At 42.6% G+C, this 19,625-nt stretch overlaps 1 protein-coding gene and 1 pseudogene across 1 annotated transcript in view; one reads left to right on the top strand and one right to left on the bottom strand.

The window, feature by feature from the left end:
- Positions 1 to 1,414: 1,414 nt before the first annotated feature.
- On the bottom strand, positions 1,415 to 18,989 carry LOC114492789 (annotated as a pseudogene).
- Positions 18,966 to 19,625, top strand: part of ACOT12 (acyl-CoA thioesterase 12) — a 40,856-nt gene continuing 40,196 nt past the window's right edge. Inside the window, exon 1 of the mRNA XM_028529489.2 lies at positions 18,966 to 19,114. Coding sequence (XP_028385290.1) covers positions 18,988 to 19,114 — 127 coding nt within the window. The 5' untranslated portion in view covers positions 18,966 to 18,987. The remainder of the gene's footprint in view (positions 19,115 to 19,625) is intronic.

Raw genomic sequence — 19,625 nt, 5'->3', positions numbered from 1 at the left:
ACCTAAATAATTTTGGCCTTGGACATAGAAAGTATAGTATATGTTGCAAATAGTGACTTATTAATTATTTCAACTTTCAAACTCTTTAGAGTAAATGCTTTCTTATTTCATAAATTAGATTTAGATTTTACCATTTGTTTAAAAGATAAAAAAACAACTTAAATATTTAGAATGTGCTTAGAGCTCAAGACATCCCTTACTTACTTGGCTACTAATTTATGTTTTCAGTGACTATGTTAAAAGAGTATATGAAAAATTTCTTTCAAACTCTTAATTATAAGACAAATCAGTTAGAGATGTAAAAAAAACTGGCTTCTGAGGACGTTTGTATGTAGAACCATTTCAGCTGGGAAGCACAGTCTGCACAGTTCTGGAATGCAAACACAGAATTATGAGATTAGTTTCCCACTAGGAAATCTTTATTCTCCTGAGATATTTAGCTGGTGCACTGAGATATGAAGGCGAATGTGGGAAGTTTTCTTTGACCTTTACATCCAGAAGAGATGAGGCCAGGGGAGGAGTCTTACTGCAAAGGACCTGCGAAATGTATTTGCAGAATTGGCTCCTCTGTCTTTGAATGAATTCCATTTGCTTACCCTATCTGAGCACAACACTCTTTTTCCTGGGGCTGAAATTTTGACAGCTTCTGCCTGAATCACAGAGACGAGTTTCTCAAGCCATGTTTAACGCAAAGAGCATGGGTTAAGGAAGGGGGGGGGGGGGGGGGGGGGAGGGGATTGTAACTTCAAAGAGGGGAAAGGAGTCTATTTTCCTTTCACAATAAAGCACATAGAAAATAGTCTTATGGGTCAATGAAGAAATTGTTATCCAATCATTCATTATTTGATCAACTGAAATCTAACTTGCCCAATAAGAAATTTGCATAATTTTTATAGTTTTTTATGCTAAATACCATAGGACAGAATGGTAAGGATGAAAATCAGTCAACTGCCTCACAAGGGATAAGAAAAATTCTACCTTGATATTAGCAATGGTGAAGGAGAAAATTAACACTGTAAGAGGCACCATTTCCCCACAGAATAGCTCTGGGCATTTCCTGAGTGAGTGGGATTAGCAATCTAAATAAATCATATTTCAAGAGGTAACAGCAACAGCTAAAATTTAAAGGGATTATTAGAATAACATTTACATACTGAACAATTCTTGAACTTTTATTAAAACCACAAAGAACATACTGAACAATTCTTGAACTTTTATTAAAACCACAAAGAACAATTCCTTTTTATGAATTTATGAAATAAGGGGCTGAATGCAGTTGCCCCTGCTAGTGATGATCTGGTAATATACACAAGCTGGACAGTTTGTTTTCACTGTGTTTTCTAACCCTAAGGGACCATTAAAGGCAAAGCCTGTATGATGCTGTACGCACACACACAGGTCACCATGGGCCACACTACCAATGAAATGGCAGGTAAACATGCTTTTTCTGGCCAAGAGAAAATAAAAGGAACAGCACTCTGCATGCTTCACTCTTCAAGGTGAATTTCCCTAGAAAGAACCCAGTGAAAATGGCTGCAATTACAACAAGAAGTGAAGGAAGAGGACCAGTAACACGACATAGCTGAGGTCGATCCGGTTTATCCGAGTGAGCTACCTTCCTGAGCCTTCAGCCTCCATCTCTCAGGTGCTGATTTTTTTCTGACAGCTGCATTGTTCCTTCCTGAAGTCTTTTATACTCTCCATGAGTTTTCAGTGTCACTGAGTGGAACACGATGTGGTTTTGCATCTTGGTTAGATGCATTCAGCAGAACAACTTTGCTAGGTTCCATAGCATCCAATTTATCATTTACGTTGGGCATTTCAAAAACACATCGCAATTTAGAGTCCATTACTTCATCAGATTTGCCTCTTTCCACACAGCTTCCATATCTGAAATGTTTGCTGGAGTAAACATTGTACCATAAATTTGTATTTACTCTTTTTTGTGGGATCACAGTCAAAAGGCTGCAGCATTGCTGATGCAGTACAGCCCTGGCTCAGTAATCCCACCTGGGGGCCTCACACCGCACGGAGAGGTGCTGTTTGTAGTCCTAGCTTTGAAACATACCTTTCTACCTGACGGATTTCAGAATTTAAGCTTTGCATCTGTGAAGGGGACTTTGAATTGGAGGTCTGTGGGAAGGTCAAGGTCCTGATTTCAGTGCCTTTGGATAAGTACCCTGAACTAGGAAAAGCTAGACCATACGGTAGTTCTGTGTTTAATTTTCTGAGGAACATAAATACTGCTCTCCATAATGTACCAATGTACATCCCCACCAACAGTGTACCAGGTTCCCTTCTCTCCATGTCTTTTTCAACATTTGTTATCTTCTGATTTTTAATAAGTGACATTGTAAGAGATCTCAGTGTGGTTTGGGTTTGCATTCCTCTGATAAATAATGATGTTGAGCACTTTCTCATATACCTGCTGGACATTTGTATGTCTTCTTTGGAAACATGATTATTCAGGTGCTTTGCCCACTTTTTAATTGGAATATATAGTTTTGCTTTTGAGTTTAGGAGTTCCTTTTATATTGTGGATGTTAACCCCTTATCAGATACATGGTTTGAAAATATTTTCTCTCATTACATAGGTTGCTTTTTTATTCTGTTCATTGTTTCTTTGCTGTGGAGCTTTTTAGTTTGATAACATCTCAGTTATTTTGCTTTTATTGCCTGTGCTTTTGGTGTCATAACCAAAAATTCATTGTCAAGACCAATGTCTGGGAACTTGTTCTCTGTGTTTCCTCCTAGGAGTGCTATGGTTTCAAGTTTTACAAGTAAGTGAAACAAAACAAAAATTTGACTCAGCCCAAACAGAAAACTGGATCTATCCCTGATAAGGAAAGAATGTGTATAATCTCTAGCCAGAGCAAACAAACAAAGAAAAACAACTCAGATACTGACTTCCAAAGTTTTATTACTTTTGCTTATTAAGATATATTTAACCTTTGAAAATTAAGAAATAAAAGACCTCTTATTTGAAGCAGTTTCAATGGTATCACAGAGTGGCAGGCCACAGTATCATCAGACAGAACACGTGGGCTGCAGTCCTGCGGCCTCTGTCCACTGCAAACCAGGTCCGTGTTCTCACTGAGCCTCTGTGTGCTCAGCTCTAAAGTAAGGACATGGAGTTGAAAAATGTCTAAGTGCCATAAACTTATCAAGGAAGTAACAATGATAAAATATCTCTTTTTAATGCTATTACATTTTGATAGCGCTACTACTACTAATGCTGTATCTAACACTGTTAATGTCAAAATGAGATCTTAAAAATAGCTAGAAGATTGTATTGATGTAGAGAAACAGTCATTTCCAGTCATTTTTTACAGTTTTCATTCATCACTTTATGATTTGTTGTGAATGTTTTCCTTTAGTTGGTGTACATTTTGTCCTGAGTTAGACTATAATTAATTTGATACACTCTACAAATCTGTACAGATTCAATAAATCATATGTACATATATATGTTGTTTTTGTGCTTGAACTCACAGTTTCATATAGTTTTGATTTTCCTTGGCTATGTTTTTAGAATTATACTACAGTTCATGTATATAATTTAAATTGTTTTGAAACAGAAAAACTCCTTATGTTGGGTTTTATTGATGAAGAGTTCTTAAAAAGGCTAAATTATATTCTTTGTATTTCATTGTTCTCTATATACATGCATTTATCTGTCTCAGTGGTATTTGTGTCTTGCAATTTGGGATACATTGTAAAATAAAGTTTCATCTTACAAAATATATTTTGATAAACTGCACTGAATTTATCTAGTTATAATTTAAGAAAACAAACTAAGGATGAAATTAATTTTAGATTAATTTTGAAAATAATGTAATTATAATATTATAAAGTATAATAAATAGTACAAAATATCTAGAAAACTATCATCATGATCTCCAGCATTAGGTTGACTCTGAAGTCATAACTTCTCAGGTTCAACTCCTGGTTCCTCCATTTAACATTGTGTGAATTTGGACAAAGTACTTAACTTGTACTTATTGTTATCAAATATAAAATAGAAATAAAATAGTATTTTTAACCAATCCTGTGGCAATTACATGAAATATGCATATTATTCACTTTGTATATTACCTGGCACACAACAACAAATGTTGCTATGATTACTAGTAATAACAAAATCTAATGAATCTCTATTATAATTAGAAAATATTAAAAGAAAAACAACTATTGGATTGACTCTATTATATGAATAAAATACTTAGTGCTTATTTAAAAATCCCAAAATATGGCTTGGGTGGTATGCCTCAGTGGACTGAGTGCCGGCTTGCGAACCAAAGAGTCGCTGGTTCAGCTCCCAGTCAGGGCACATGCCTGAGCTGCAGGCCAGGTCTCCAGTAGGGGGCATGCGAAAGGCAACCACACATTGATGTTTCTCTCCCTCTCTCTCTCCTTCCCCTCCCCTCTGTCTAAAAATAAATAAATATAATCTTTTTATGTTAAGATTTTATTTATTTATTTTTAGAGAGGGAAGGGAGGGAGAAAGAGAGAGAGAGAGAAACATCAATGTGCGGTTGCTGGGGGCCGTAGCCTGCATCCCAGGTATGTGGCCTGACTGAGAATTGAACCTGCACCACTTTGGTTCACAGCCCACACTCAATCCACTGAGCTATGCCAGCCAGGGCAATAAATACAATCTTTAAAATAAAAATCCCAAAATATGCATCATATTTCTCTTAAAACCAACTGTTAAGTCTCCTTGTTCAAATGGAAAAATGTTAAAGTTTTGCTCTGTTTCAACAAGGTGCATTTAGATGACTAAAAACTTAAAATTTTAAGTATCCTTGAGTAAAACTCTCATGACATGTGCAGGACTAAGGTTTCCAAGAATCACATTCTACTTGATTTAGCTTTTCAAAAACTTACCTAGGTAAATTAAGTTTTTCATATTAAAATCAGAAAAACATTGATCAAACGTCTAAAAGATTTTTAATTTTTCATTTCTTTGTTGCAATTTGAGAAAAATAAGCAGAACAGTAGTTTATATAAAGATTCTATTGATGCAGCATGTTTTGTAGGATACATTCTGAATTTGGGGCAGATTTGGTCTAATCACAACATATTCTACATCTGTCTGTATTTTGTCATTGAGGTGATGGAAGTTCCAAAAATATGAAAGATTTTGTTCGTTACACTATAGACTATATGTAGAAAGTGGGCCAAAGAAACATGTTCATCAAGTATTGAACTTTAAAAGATGGTTCTTTTCTTTTGATGAGTAAAATTCCATTGCATGTGTACACCACATCTTCTTTATCCAATTATCTATTGATGGATACCTAAATTGCTTCCATGTCTTGGCAATTGTAAAGAATGATGCAGAGAACATAGGGGTACAGATATCTTTTCAAATTAATTTTTTCATTTTCTTCAAATAAATACCTGGAAGTGAAACTGCTGGGTCATTTGGTAGTTGTACTTTTAGTTTTTTTGAGGAATCATTATACAGTTATCCATGGTGGCTGCACCAATTTATGGGGCTTGGGTCAAATGAAATGGTGAAGGGGAATATAGTCAGTGAAATTGTGTCAACAGCACAGTGGCAGACAGTTACTAGACTTAGTGTGGCGATCACAATGTAAGGTATATAAATGTCAAACCACCTGTTTGTACATCTGTAATTAATATAATATTGTATGCCAACCATTCTTTAATAAAAATTTTTAATAACCACTTTTAGTAAGTGGTTCTTCTTAACCCTCTAATATCAAGAAATCCAGTTAGCTAATCTGCCCAATACCCACATTATTGCCTTTTCCTGTTATTCTGCTATCAGCCCAAATGTCACCTCTCCAGAGAGCTCTTCCATGACCCCGTAGCTTAAGCCACCTGCCCCCACCTCATTTCCTGCTTTATTTTCTTCATAGCATTTATTTCTATACTAAATTATCTTATTAGTTTTTGTGTTGATCTTTGGCCGTTGCCCACTAGAATGTGAGTTCTGTGAGACTGGAACTCAGCCTTGCTCACCACTGGGCCTAGAACGGTGCCTGACACATGAATGAGTTAAAACAATGGTTGAATGGGAATCACTCAACAGTAGGTTTGTGGCCTTGTCAGTGTGTTTGTTGTTGAGAGCGTGGGGGCTGGAGGTGGATAAAATCCCACGTGGTTACATTCCTACCACTGTTTCCCAGACACCTGCCCCGGTATGATGGAAAAAAGAAGAGGCGGTACCCTTACAGCAGAAGGGTCCCCTGCTCTCATCCCACACTTTAAAGGGCTCTATGTATCATGAGCACAGTCTCCAGATTTTTATTAAACCAGATGAGATACTCTGCCTCTTGGGATCTGACACTCAGCACCAGCATGGCACCGTCTTCAACCCTAAATATCCACTTGGAAGGGTAATGCTGTCCAGGCCTGAGCGAAATGCTTCTCCACTTGCTTGACCTATGTCCTCAATGAAAAGAGGGCTGTGTCTTAATTTAATAAAGGTTCATGGTATTTCAGAGTCAGCAATAAACTCTGCTTTAGAGTATGGGGGAACAGGGGGGACGATTCCACAGGTAGATGGAGAGAAATCAATTCACTTGATAAAACTTTACTGCAGGATGGTTATGTGTAAAATAGATTCTATTGCATACTGAAGTATTTCCCAGGAGAGCTGTCTTCCTTTCCTTTCCTTTTCTTTTTCCTTTTTTTTTTTTTTCCATGTTCTAATTCCTGACTCAGGAGATACTTGGAAATTAGGACAGGGTTTGCAACAGCAGTGCGCAGCAGCTGTGTGAAGCTCTACGTATGAAACAGTTACTCATCCAAACATCGCCAGCCCATCAACAGAACAGATATGTGTGATAATAATTAAATTCAGTTGTGTTTTCTATTTTGCCAACTTTCTATTTTGCCATCATGAATGTAGATGTTTTGGATGGGAGGACAGAATATATTTTATTTAACAATTTGCTCACTTCTAAAATATTTAAACCTGTGGGTTTCCATTTGGACTCTTGCTCTAAGATCCTCAATTTTTAGGGACAGGCTTGCTGGCAATGATGTCCTTCATTGACTATGTCCCAGGCAGGCTCCCTGCACAGGCTACTGCATAACACAACCACCCCACACTCAGAGGGCAAGGTCACATGTACGCTTTTGTCCAGTTGTGTTTAGCTGGAGAAACCTAAAACTCTTTGGTCACTAAGTTGATTGGATCCCCCGCAGGGTCCTTTCTCCTAATCAAATCTGATTCCATGTGGCCTATTCCCCGGGGAACAGACTCTGAGCAAAGGTTTGTATGCTGGAGGCTTTCGGAGTTTCCTTTTAGGGACATTGCTTCCCCGAACAATATCTGTAAGGGGAGGATGCTAGTTTCCTACTGCTGATGTAACAAATCACCACAAACTTACTGGCTTAAAAGCGCAATTTATCCTCTTACAGTTCTAGACATCAGAAGTCTAAATGAACTGACAGGTGTGTATTCCCTCTCATATTCTTAAGGAGAATCCACTTTCTCGAGTTTTTCATCTTCTAGAGGTCATCTATATTACTTGCGTCTTGGTCCCTTCCACTGTGTCCAAAACCAGCAGCACAGCATCTTCTGCCTCATAAGAGAGGGTAAGAGAGGATAATCATCTTGGTGATTACCTTGGGTCCTCCAAAGGTAATCTACCTACAGATCTTTAACTTAATCACATCTGCAAAGTTCCTGTTGCCATGTAAGGTAACACATTCACGGGATGTGGGGAGCAGGTGCGGACATCTCTGGGAGGCCATTATTCTGCCTGTCACAGAAGGGAGGGAGCAGGGCCAGGTGGAGGAGAGGCTGAACTGTGGAATAGATGCAACAGAGACCTCAGCCAAGCTCATGGACAGTCTAAACCAGGGGTGTTCTCCAAAGATGCCCCAGACTGAGGCAAGAGGCCAGGCCTCTGTGCTCTCCAAATTACCCAGTCAGTGAATACTACCACCCCTGAGAGGAAGCGAAAACTAAAGCCAGGCAATTCTCTTCTACCAAAGGCAATTCCTGGGGAGCTGTGCCAGTAGGGGCACTCCCGGTGGATGGGGAAATGAATGCATGGGTCCTGAAGATTGTATCTTTGTACCTGTGCAGCACACCACAAAATGTTCTAACGTTCACTCCTTCCCTACTCTGACCCACTTGCTTTGTACAGTGTAAGTCAGACCACCTTGGAGTAGCTACTCCGAAATTCTGGCTGGTCTTTTTTCCTGGAGAAAATTTGTAAGAAGTTAAGTGGAACTATAGCCCCTCTGCTGCGTCTGATTTCAGAACTGAGACTGACGTGAATAATCACCCTCCTCAACTACTCATCCTAAAGGACCCTGGACTAGCACCCCTACTGGTTTAGGTGGTTTACCTGGTGGGTGAACCAGCCCCTCAACCCCGAGAGATCTGGTTCATGCCTGCTCACCACGCCCTTCACAGGCCACGGCTGCTGCACGGGTCGTTTATCACTAAAATCGGGCAAGGGAGATGCTCCGCAGATCACTGCACGCCAAATGCATTTCTGCCTTTCCCCAGAAGTCACTCCTCTGGGAGCAGGGTCAGTTCAGCCTGCCAGGCTGGTGACATTTTTTCTCCCTGCTAGGTTCTTGCCAAAAGGAACTTGAAGTGACTAGGACTCTTGCTCAACCCCAAGCAGAACTTTTTCCCATTTGGGAATCAGAAGCTCAAAATCCACAAAACCTAGAGAGTTTCAAGGGCTGGAATCACACATTTCCAAAGTGGTTCGGAAGCAGTGATCGTAAGTGGGTCCATTCCTACTTCTGTCCCTTGCTTCCCAGACCCTTGTGTTCTATGAGAGTCACGTAATGATGACCTGCAATGGTCTCCTAACTCTGCTCCTTCCACCTTTGTCCCCTGCAATCTATCCTCAACAGAGCAACCCGAGCAATCCTTTTGTGATGTAATAATACAAGTCATGTCATTCCTCTGCCCAGAAGTCTCTCATTCCTCACTTTATTCAGGTTAAAAGCCAAGATCCTTACAATGGCCTTGAAGGCCCTACACAACCTCTCTCTCTCTCTTTATTACCGTTCTGACATTATCTTGGGCCCCCCGCCCCCTACCCTGCTCTTCTCCACACAGAATCTGTGCTGTTCCTCAAGCACACCAGGTACACTTCTGCCTACAGGCCTTCGCACATGCTGTTCCCTCTCCCAGAACACTGTTCCATTAGAATAATGCAGGCACTGCTGCAATTACAAACTGTCCCCAAACACAGGGTTCATGGGGTCAGGTGTTGGCTCTGGTCTGTGCCATTCTAATTGAGATGCCACATGATGGAGCCTCTGCTCCCTGGAACTCTGCTGGCTGAAGAAAGGGGACACAACAAATCATGCCCTTCCTGGGCTCTTAAAGCCCTTCCCCCACCGCTGTTCACATTTCATTGGACACATTTCATTTCATTCACATTCAAGGAGATATGACATGTAATCCTGCCATGTGGCCAGAAGGAGGAGGACAAGAACATTAATCTACAGTTTCAAAGACACTACCTTCTCCCCCAGAGAGGACTCATGGCGCTCTCTCTTTCACACTCTCTCTCTCTCCCCCACACACTTTTCCTTCAAACTTTTGCTCAGGAGTCACATTCTCAGCGAGGCCTTTCCTAACCATTGTGTGTGAATCACACAATGCCCCCACCTCCACCCTCTCTGTTTTATTCCCCTCCCCCAAAGTATCATACACATGTGCACACACAAATACACACAGACTTACATTTTTATTTAGTTCCATTTCTGCCTCCCCTGACGGGACGTAAGCTCTCTGAGAGCAGGGAATTTTGCCTGTTTCTGTGCTGTTGCTTCCCTGGCCCCTAGAGCATGGTTCTTCAAAGGGTAGGCCCTCAGTATTTGCCGAGGAAACACTCACGTTCTATTTAAAATGGATCCTGAATATTCTCATTCACATTAGGATTTTAAGAGATTAATTTGCAGTAGTCATTTACCTCCAAACTTCTTCTGACCTAGTTTAAGTGATGAGAAAAGAAACAAAATAAAAAGGAAATGGTGCTTCATTTTTACATCCCCTGGTGCCTGAGGCTTTGTCTGTCATTCTCTCTAGGAGCGGGTGTGAGAGAAACCTGTGGGAAAAATCATTTTCCTAAGATTTGTTAAAGCATTTGTCTGTATCAGTTCCAACATTTTTCTGACCTACAGAATACTGACATCTAATGTGAAGTGATTTTTAATTGAGTATGAATATTGTTAAAATGTATAGAGGGGATCAATCACACAGTAAAAAGTCAGTCTTAAGACAATGAAAACGCTATCCATTGCGACCGCAGTCTAGCACACCACTGATCACGCTAAGCAATGGGCAGTGGTTTGGATAAATGGCCGTTAGTTGGCACTAGTTACTCCCCCACATTTTCTCCTCCCCCATTTTCTCTGCAAGTAATAAAACTAAAAGAAAAAATACCAAATCAAAAATCCATATCTGCATTATGGGAAACACTTTTATTTCTAAATATTTTATGATAATTATTGGGACATTATTAAATATTATCTGAATAATATTGCAATTGGCAAGGGCTGTTAGTACCTTGGGCATACGAACCAAGAAGCAAAGTGACTTAGGAATTCAGATTTTATTACTAATGAGGTGGGTGACTTGGGGTAAACTCTGGGCCTCAGTTTTCTCATTTAAAATTATAATAATTAGAGTGACCAACCCCATGCAGAAGCTCTTGTGAACGCATTCATGGTCCTGAAGCCTTTCAGGACACTGTGACACTGACACTGTGATGCTGGGTCACTGTTTTGGTGTCCCATGGGGACAGGAACCGAGCTGGGTCTGTCTGGGGCTGCCTGGTGCACCCGCAGCGCCCATGTAGGCCTGCACACTGAGACCCGGCGGTGACTGGCCAGCTGTCTGGTTTGAGGGCGCACTGATGGCTGGGTAGGTGTTTGTATCTCTGGCAGTCAGCTGCATGACTAAAACACAGATTTCAAAATTGCTATAAGAAAAAAACATTTTGAATATAATACTGCCTTTGTTTATTAGGATATATATAGGATACAAGCAAACATCATTATAAAAGTATACCATCTCAGAAAAAAGTATACCATCTACCTGAGAAATATTTATTTAATATCAAAGGGTAATATAGACCCAGGTGAGTAGCTCAGTTGGTAGAGCAACCTCCCAATATGCCAAGATTGTGGGTTCAATCCCTGGTCAGAGCACATACAAAAAGCAACCAATGAATGCATAAATAAGTGGAACAATAAATTGAATGTTTCTTTCTCTCTCTCTCTCTACCCCCCTCTCTCCCTCCATCTCTCTCTCCCTGCACCCCCTTCCCCTCTTCCTCTAAAATCAATGAATATTTTTAAGTACGATATTATCAGCTGGATCATTTACCTGATATGAGCTAAAAATGAGCAGCACTGAAGTCTCTCAGAGATTGAAAAAATAAATAGAAATTAATATTTTCATAGGAAATAAAACACTACCAGCAATTGTATAAGAGCATTGTAGGGGGATCTCATAACTCTTTTGCTTATACATGACAGATAACCAAACTCAAATGGTCTTAAAGTAAACAAGAAGGACAATAAGAAAGACTTTTCAGTGCACGGCATTGGAAAGTTCCAAAGTATCCACTTTCAGATGAGGCGTGCCTGTCCCCACAGTCTTCCCACTGCCTGTCCCCACAGTCTTCCTACTGCCTGTCTGTCCCCACAGTCTTCCCATGCTCTATTGGAGTCATTGGTAATTTTTGAAATGTGTCTAGCTTCCATTCTCCATTCCTAATTAGAACTCAGTTTCCTTTTGGGGAATAACTTCTCACCCAAATAACTGTGTTGAACCTCAGTGAGAAGGTAATGCCAGCCCCCTATCTCTGCTGAAACTGAGAGGAACAGATTGCACCCCTCCCTGTGTACTAGGGTCATGGGCAGACACATTACTTAAGCTTAGTCAGGTAGGTGCTGTCCCCTGAGACTTTTTGATCTTGACCAAGTTCCACAAGGAAGGAAGGAGCAGGGACAAGGCCATGCCAGAATCTTCTTCATAAGCAACGTCTGCCGTGCTTCTCAGCCCTGCAACAAAGTCTTTGCTCCGGCCCACTGTCAAGCCTGGTCTTCCATATCTAGTCAAATCTGGGAGCCCCAAAGCATTCTCCTTTGCTTAGAGTGCTTAGGTGCTGCTACTTGACTGACAGAGTGGTGAAGACAATGGGGACGGCCATGTGAAGGAGAGCCGCCCCCTCCATGTTCCCATGGCACTGTGTGCTGCATCTTTTGACAGGCCCTTATCACAGGTCACTGCTGACCTGCCCATCTGCCTTCTCCACCAGACTGAGTTCCCTTATGCTCAGCCAGGTGTCTGGTCACTGCCATGCACTCAAAACAATCTGTGTTGAATGAATAGATTAAAGAATGAATGAATGCTTGTATAAAACAATTATAAAATTTAAGGCAATATATTATCATGCACAGATCATAAAGGCTCTTTACAAAGTGTTAAACTTGTCTGAAAGAATTTTTTAGGCTATTCTATGAGGAGTTATTGCACATTCTTTGAGGATCTATATACATGTCAGAACTAATCTTTTTTCAACCCTAAAATTTAATCTGAAGTTTTCTTCAGGGCAGATTGATGCCTATCTAATGGAGATAAATATTATCCATTTGCCACCAGAAATGCCTCTTCCTAAATTAAATAAAGAATCAAAACCCCAGCTTGGTTTTAGCCTGCCAGCACCACTCCCAGGAACCAGACCGGCTGCGTGGAAAAAGACCTGCTGTGTCCCTCGGGTGCAACGCTGCTCGGTGGGCACCTGCTCCTGCTGCCCTGCTGTGCGAGGCCTGTGCCCTTCAATCCCATAAGCCACAGGTCCAAACTCACTACAGGGTCAGGCCAATTCTAGTACCTCTGTGGGTGGGCTCCAGTGTCACCCAAGGTGGACAGGACAGCATGGTAGGCATAGGGTGCTAAGGGTTGGGAGGAGGGCATACAATCCAGCAGGGCCTTCCTCTTCTTCTCCTCCTTGCCCTTTCTGTCCCTTGTTCTCCTGAGCAATGCAGGCCTAAGGCCATTCGGGGAGGTGGAGCAGGATGGTGTACATGGGGGTGCCCCAGCAGGAGGCACCCCAGAGTGCGGAGGTAGGCACCAGGACACAGACCCACTAGGCTCCAGAGCCTGAATCAGTGAGGAGGGTGCTCCCCCAACCCCCTGCCCAGGCACAAGGGTATGGAGGTGGTGAGAGGTTGGGTATGCATAGAGGGGCTGACCAAATAAGGCAGTCTATTAAGCACGATGTAAACTAGGCCCCTCCTTGTCAGAAAATGGAATTAGAAATATGGGGATATGGGGAGGGAACCCTGGTCAGATAGCTCAATTGGTTAGACTGTCAACCCAATACGCCAAGGTTGTGGGTTCAATCCCCAGTCAGGACACATACAAAAAGCAATAAATGAATGTATAAATAAGTGGAACAACAAATCGATGTCTCTCTCTCTCTCTCCCTTTCTCTCTCTCTCTTTCTCTCTCATTAATCAGCAAATAAATAAAATAAGATAAAAAAATATGGAAAGGAGAAACAGAATCCATCCTGTAGTGGTAGATGAGAGCTGATGTGTCTGTCATCTGAACTCAGAGTTCTATAGAGAGACAGTACATTAGTTTCCTAGAGTTCATATAACAGTTATCACAAACTGGGTGGCTTAAAACAACAGTCATTTATTCTCTCACCGTTCTGGAGGCCAGAAGCCCAAATCAAGGTGTAGGCAGGGTCGCACTGTCCAGAGGCTCTGGGGGAGAACCCTTCCCTGCCCCTTCCAGCTCTGGTGGTGCCATGTGCTCCTCCATATCCTGTGACCACATCACCCCGATCTCTGTCTCCTCCTCTTCGCTGTGCATTTTCTCCTCTGTGTCTATAAGGACACATGTGATTGCGTTTAGGTGCACCCGGACAATTCAGGATAAGCTTCTTCTCTCAGATACTTAATTACATGTTTCCATATAAAGTAATATTCACAGGTTCTGGTGATCAGGATGCCTACCTAGTTCCAGAGATACAGAAGAAAAAAAAATCACAAGATGAAATAGAAACATCTGGTTATACTGAAAAATGAGAAATGACAAAAGAATGATGGAGACATGTCAAAAGGACACAGAAGCCAGCTTGATGAGGCTCCCTCTGACCCAACTGGGAACAATTTCAGCATCAAAATGAATAACCATGGGCCCATGGTTTCTTATTTTACTTATTTATTGATATTTATTGAGTAAAATAAGAAACCATGGGCCCATAGAAATAAAAATAAATTAATGAATCAATCAAGAATTTCCTGAGAAATGAGTATTTACGTAGTTTCAAAGCATCCCCACACAAAATGCTTATTAATTACAAAAGGGAAATTTTCAGGAGAAAAGCCTGAAGACATCACTTTAATGAAATGACAAAAAATGAACATCACAAGTGGGACAGATTAAATTGTGTACTACTGAATAAAATGCATGAAGAAGAATACAGCAACTTCTTAATATCCCTGCCAAAGATGGATAAACTCCACCAAGTCACAACGAGACAGCAGGCAAGCCCAAACAGAAAAACAACTGACCTATAACCTTCAAAGGGGAGAGGTCATGAAAGTGAAGACTTGTTCCAGATTGACCAAGACAGCGGGGAGTACAAGGAAGAAAGAAAGAAAAGAAAAAAAGAAAAAAGAAAAGAGGAAAAAACAAGGAAAAGTATAGTCCAATATATCTCAAAAATGTAGATATAAAAATCCTTAACAAAATACTAGCAAATAGAATTCAGCAGTACAGAAAAAGAATTACACACCACGACTGAGAGGGCTTTGTCCCAGGGCTATGAGGCTGGTTCAGCATTTGGAAAGTATCGGTGTACTTCAGCACAGTGACCAGCAGGGGTGGCAGCAGCCAGGGGACCCCACTGAGCAGTGCCTGGCATGAAGGTGGGGCCAGGCAAATCTGGGAAAGTGAAAAAACTGGACTCTGCACCAGTGGCTTTTGTTCAAACAAAATAAGGTGTCTCGCAGCACACGCACTGGGCGACTCGAGGGTGTACGTCACACGCTACGTGTCTGGGAGCCAGGGCCACTGGGGGCGCCGGCACAGACAGGGAAAGGGCTGGCTTGCAGCAGCGGCAAGTGCCAAACGGAGCAGCCCCCACTCCCCTCCCTGAGGTCAGAGTCATCCTGAGAGTAGGGTCGGGGGCAAAGGAGAGCGAGAGACCTTGCCAACCAAAATAGAAGAAAGCCCCTTTGGGAATGTTTGCTCCGGAGCTCTGTATTTAAATGGTAACCACACCCTTCTCATTTGAATTTGAATTTGAAACCATTGATCTGACACCTTCCCTAACCTATTCCAAAGGTGGAGATAGAGTCTGAGAGAGACAGTGCCAAACAGCTCATTCCAGAACACTCAGATTGGGCTACGATCTAGCATCCCGTAAAGTACTTCTCTCATGAACTGCTAATGGACTCCAAACACAGGAAATATTTGGGCGTGAGATACTTTGAATTACCAAATCCTCTGCCAGGGACCTATCTCCTAAAATGAAAGGCTCCCAGCTGCCGATGATGTTTACAATGGTGGAAGTATCATGGCTCTCTGTCTTGCTAGCATCCACACCGTCAGCATTTGCCTTTCTGGCATCCGCGGCAACCTGACAGTGTCCCGATGTCCTACTGAGGCAAAGCTCTGCCTGAAAGTCTGCCTCCCCCAGCAGTCAGCCTGAGTGCTGGGGGCCAAGGCCCTCCGGAGCAACCCTTAATCAACTAAGGATGGGAGTTGGAGTACAAAAATCCAGCTTCCATGTCTCTGAGAGGCTGTTCTTCACAAAATGTAACATGCTCGTGACTCACCTGGGCATCTTAATAAAATGCAGATTCTCATGCAGCAGGTCTGGCTGGGACCTGAGGTTCTGCATTTCTAATAAGCTCCCAGGTGAAGCCAGAGCCACTGGTCTGGGGACCACACTTTGACTTCCCTACAAATGCTGCCATTTCCTCCCAGATACACAGCTTGTTCTCAAAGTCGTGCTGGGGGCTCTGTTTCGGGGGGGCGGGGGGCATTTTGTTCTCTCGTCTTATAATTCGTGCTCCTGGTTCTCAGTTTTTCCAAAGCCCAACCACTACCTCGCAGTGTAGCTCAGGCCAGACACTTCATCTCCTCCCCTCCAGAATGAGGGGTCAGACGGTCTACTTCCCTTCCCACTCCAACATTCTAAAGATGTTCTTATCATCACACTTTCCACCCTCTCTCAAATCAGCTCTCCTGCATTTGTGCTCGACCTTTTAAAACCAAGCCGGATTCACATTCTGCTCGTCTTCAAAAGATGTCTCTAAACAGAAATGGAAAATGGAAGCCTTTTCTTCAAACATAATAGCAAAAATGACATTTTCATTGTGCAAGAGAAAAAGAGACCATTCAGAAAAACATAAGAATACTAGTGTTAGGCTGAGGCTATTAAAATGGAAATCAGTGAGAAACCAACAAAAGATATGAAACCATAATCCAAAGATATCTAAATAGGAGATAATATGTATAAGAAAACACAATAGTGGGTTTGTGTACTGTGTCTACTTTTTGATCAAACATACCTAACATACATATACAGATACAAGCTATCCCCCTTCCAGATAATCACTGTAGAAAACCAACTTCTACATCTACACTTAAAACAATTTTGAAATTCTTGAAGTTTACAGGAAACCAAGTATAGGAATATATACATAATATTACCACTTTGTCCCTGTTTCTTTTTTTTACCCAAAATAATACAGCCCAACTTAAACACAAATGCTATTTCCAATAACTTAATAAATTTCCTAAAATATCAATGGATAAAATCCATGCCTGTAACTGTCAGTTATCGCTCTGTTAACAGACAACCTCTTATCACAGTGACATACAACAGTAGGTAATGTCTCATTCAAGAGTCTACATGTCTGCTGGTGGCTTAGCTTCAGGCTGTAGGTCTGCAGCTTGACTAGCAGGGCTCTGCGAAATGTGAATTCAGCCTGGCACCCAGACGCTGATGGGGCAGCTACTCAGGCAAATAATCTTTTCATGACAGAAGTCACACATTCCCAAGGACAGGAACATATTGTTTTTAGGGCTAGACTTGGAACCGGTACACTCTTACTTCCCCACACTCCATCTCAGAGCAAGTCACATGGCCAAGCCCAACATGAATAAGTGTCTCCCATGGAGTTATCAGTAGATTAAGTAAATATTTGCTGAACAAAAATCTGCCAAAACAATAGTAAGAAGTCTAGAGATATTTTCCAAAGAGATGTGCCAAAAGCGATACAAGTGATAACATTGCCATTGAAATAAGTATATAACTACATGAAAGGACCACCTTGAAGGCAAAAGTTTTCATTTGCTTGCTTAAGAGAAGTTATTTTTGTGCTTTTTATAAAAGTCAAACTTCAGGCTTGACTGACTGAATGCACCTAACTTATGTATGGTTCTATGGGATGGAAACCTACCTAGAGAGGACCCTGGAGGTTATCAAGTCATGTTTCCTTAGTTCTTCTCTTTCATAAATAATAAAATAAAATAAAATAAACTTTTAAAAAGAAAAGCAAAATTAACAGACTCTCCATTCTGATGTTTCCAGGCTGGAGCTTGGCAGGCCATCTGCACAGGGATGAAGAAATACCACACGTTTGCTGGGGTCGGGTAGGTTTTGCGGTCAGCTGCTCCCAGCAGTCTGAAGCCCTGAGATAAGCCGGGGGATCTACTACCTTGGCTGCTGCTTTCAAGTCAGCCGCATGCCTGGCACACGGCTTCAGCCCTCCAAGCTTCCATTTCTTTCCTCAGAAATGCTCTCCCAGGTGAAGCCGCCCCTAACAATATGGCATCTATGAATCTATTGTATGTGGGTGGTTTTCTGGTGTCCCTTCCCTTAATGAGAACTGCTTTGTAAAGCCACCAATTTCAGCTCTAGAAAGTGTAGTAGTTTTTATGTGTTAAAGACTGAGAATGAAAATCGTTATTTAATGTTCTAGATTTCTGTCTTCCATAAAGGAGAGATTATCTTGGGATTTCCTGGGATCATTAGTAATAAGGTAACAGTTTCTAATGATCAGTTCTCTAGATTAAAACCAAAAGGCTTCCTTAGTTTGTTGAGTGACTCTGATGTATCTGCAAAAATCCACACTTGTTTTTGTTTGTTCTTTTGGTGGCAGTGGGCGGGGGAGCGACTTTATAACAAAATGATAGATTAATAACAAAGGATTATTGTAGCCATTATAATATATTAAGAATCAGAAGGTGGATTTTGAATGAAGGCTTGAGACATGTGTATACATTCTACCCAGGAGTCAACAGCCAGGAAAAGAAAGAGAGAGGAGGGGGGATGGGGGAATATAATGAGGGAAGGAGGGAAAGAGGAAGGAAGGAAGGAAGGAAGGAAGGAAGGAAGGAAGGAAGGAAGGAAGGAAGGAAGGAAGGAAGGAAGGAAGGAAGGAAGGAAGGAAGGAAGGAGGGAAGGAGGGAGGGAGGGAAAGAAACGAGAGAAAGAAAGGAGGGAGGGAGGGAGGAAGGAAGGAAGGACTAAAAGCAGGTTCTAAAGCAAAAGTTATACATTCCCTGGACATCATTTAACTAATCAATTCTTAACTTACCATCACCTGTAAAGTTCTTCAGACCTATTTACTTACCAAACACACAGGCACATGCTCTGAGTTTCCTACGTTATCTCATTTAATTCTCTGTACAGCCCTGAAATAAGTGCTGCCATCGTCCCTTTAGGGGTGAGAAACCCAGGAGGTTCGCAGCCCTATCAGCCTCGGTCGCCCCAGATTTGGCTTCTGGAGCAAAAGAGAGTGCGCCTTCGCCCTCCTCGCCGTATTCCCGGGGCGAGATTGCCGGCACGTGGAGCTCACCTCCGGCCGGCCGGCGGACAGGGAGCGGGAGCTGGGCCAGGGCGGCGGCGCCGCAGGTGCCCTTTGGATCCGGGCGGGCCGGGTGCTGACCGGGCGCACTCCGCCGAGAGGCTGCTCACGCCGGGCCCAGCCATGGCGCGGCCGGGGCCCCGCGAGGTGCACACGACCCAGGCCATCCAGCCGGCGCACGCCAACTCCCGCGGCGAGCTCAGCGCGGGGCAGCTGCTCAAGTGGATCGACGCCACCGCCTGCCTGGCAGGTAGGAGCACGGCGGGCCGGGGCAGTCGAGGCGGGGGCTGGAAGGGGTACAGAATGGGGTCTCGGGGTCTGGGAGCTAAGAGCAGGGCCGGGCCTTGGGGACGCGGGGTGACGGGGGTCAGGATTTAGGAGGATCCTGGATAACCCATCCCAGTGCCGAGCCGACGCCTGGCTCCCCAGCCCGCGCCACACCAGGACCGGGAACCGGACCCGGACCCGCACCGGGACACGGGATCAGTGAAGAGAAGAGCGTAGTTTGAGTCGTGAGCTGTGTGCAGCCGGGACCATAAGGGTTAAGCTAGTTCATCCAACACTGGGAGTTACCTAGGCCAGTAGGTCTCAAACATTTTAGTCTTAGGACTCCTTTGCCCTATTAAATAAGTGAGGACCCCGAGAGCTTTCGTTTATATGGGTTATTTTTATCCATATTTGCCACATACAAAAATTTAAAAATCAATTCATTCAAAAGGAACGGGAATGGCCCTGACTGGTGTGGCTCAGCTGGTTGGGCC

The sequence above is a fragment of the Phyllostomus discolor genome, chromosome 3 (assembly GCF_004126475.2).
Source record: "Phyllostomus discolor isolate MPI-MPIP mPhyDis1 chromosome 3, mPhyDis1.pri.v3, whole genome shotgun sequence".
Classification (NCBI taxonomy): domain Eukaryota; kingdom Metazoa; phylum Chordata; class Mammalia; order Chiroptera; family Phyllostomidae; genus Phyllostomus; species Phyllostomus discolor.
The sequence above is the reverse complement of the archived record's forward strand: the minus strand, read 5'-3'. Positions and strand labels throughout refer to the sequence as shown.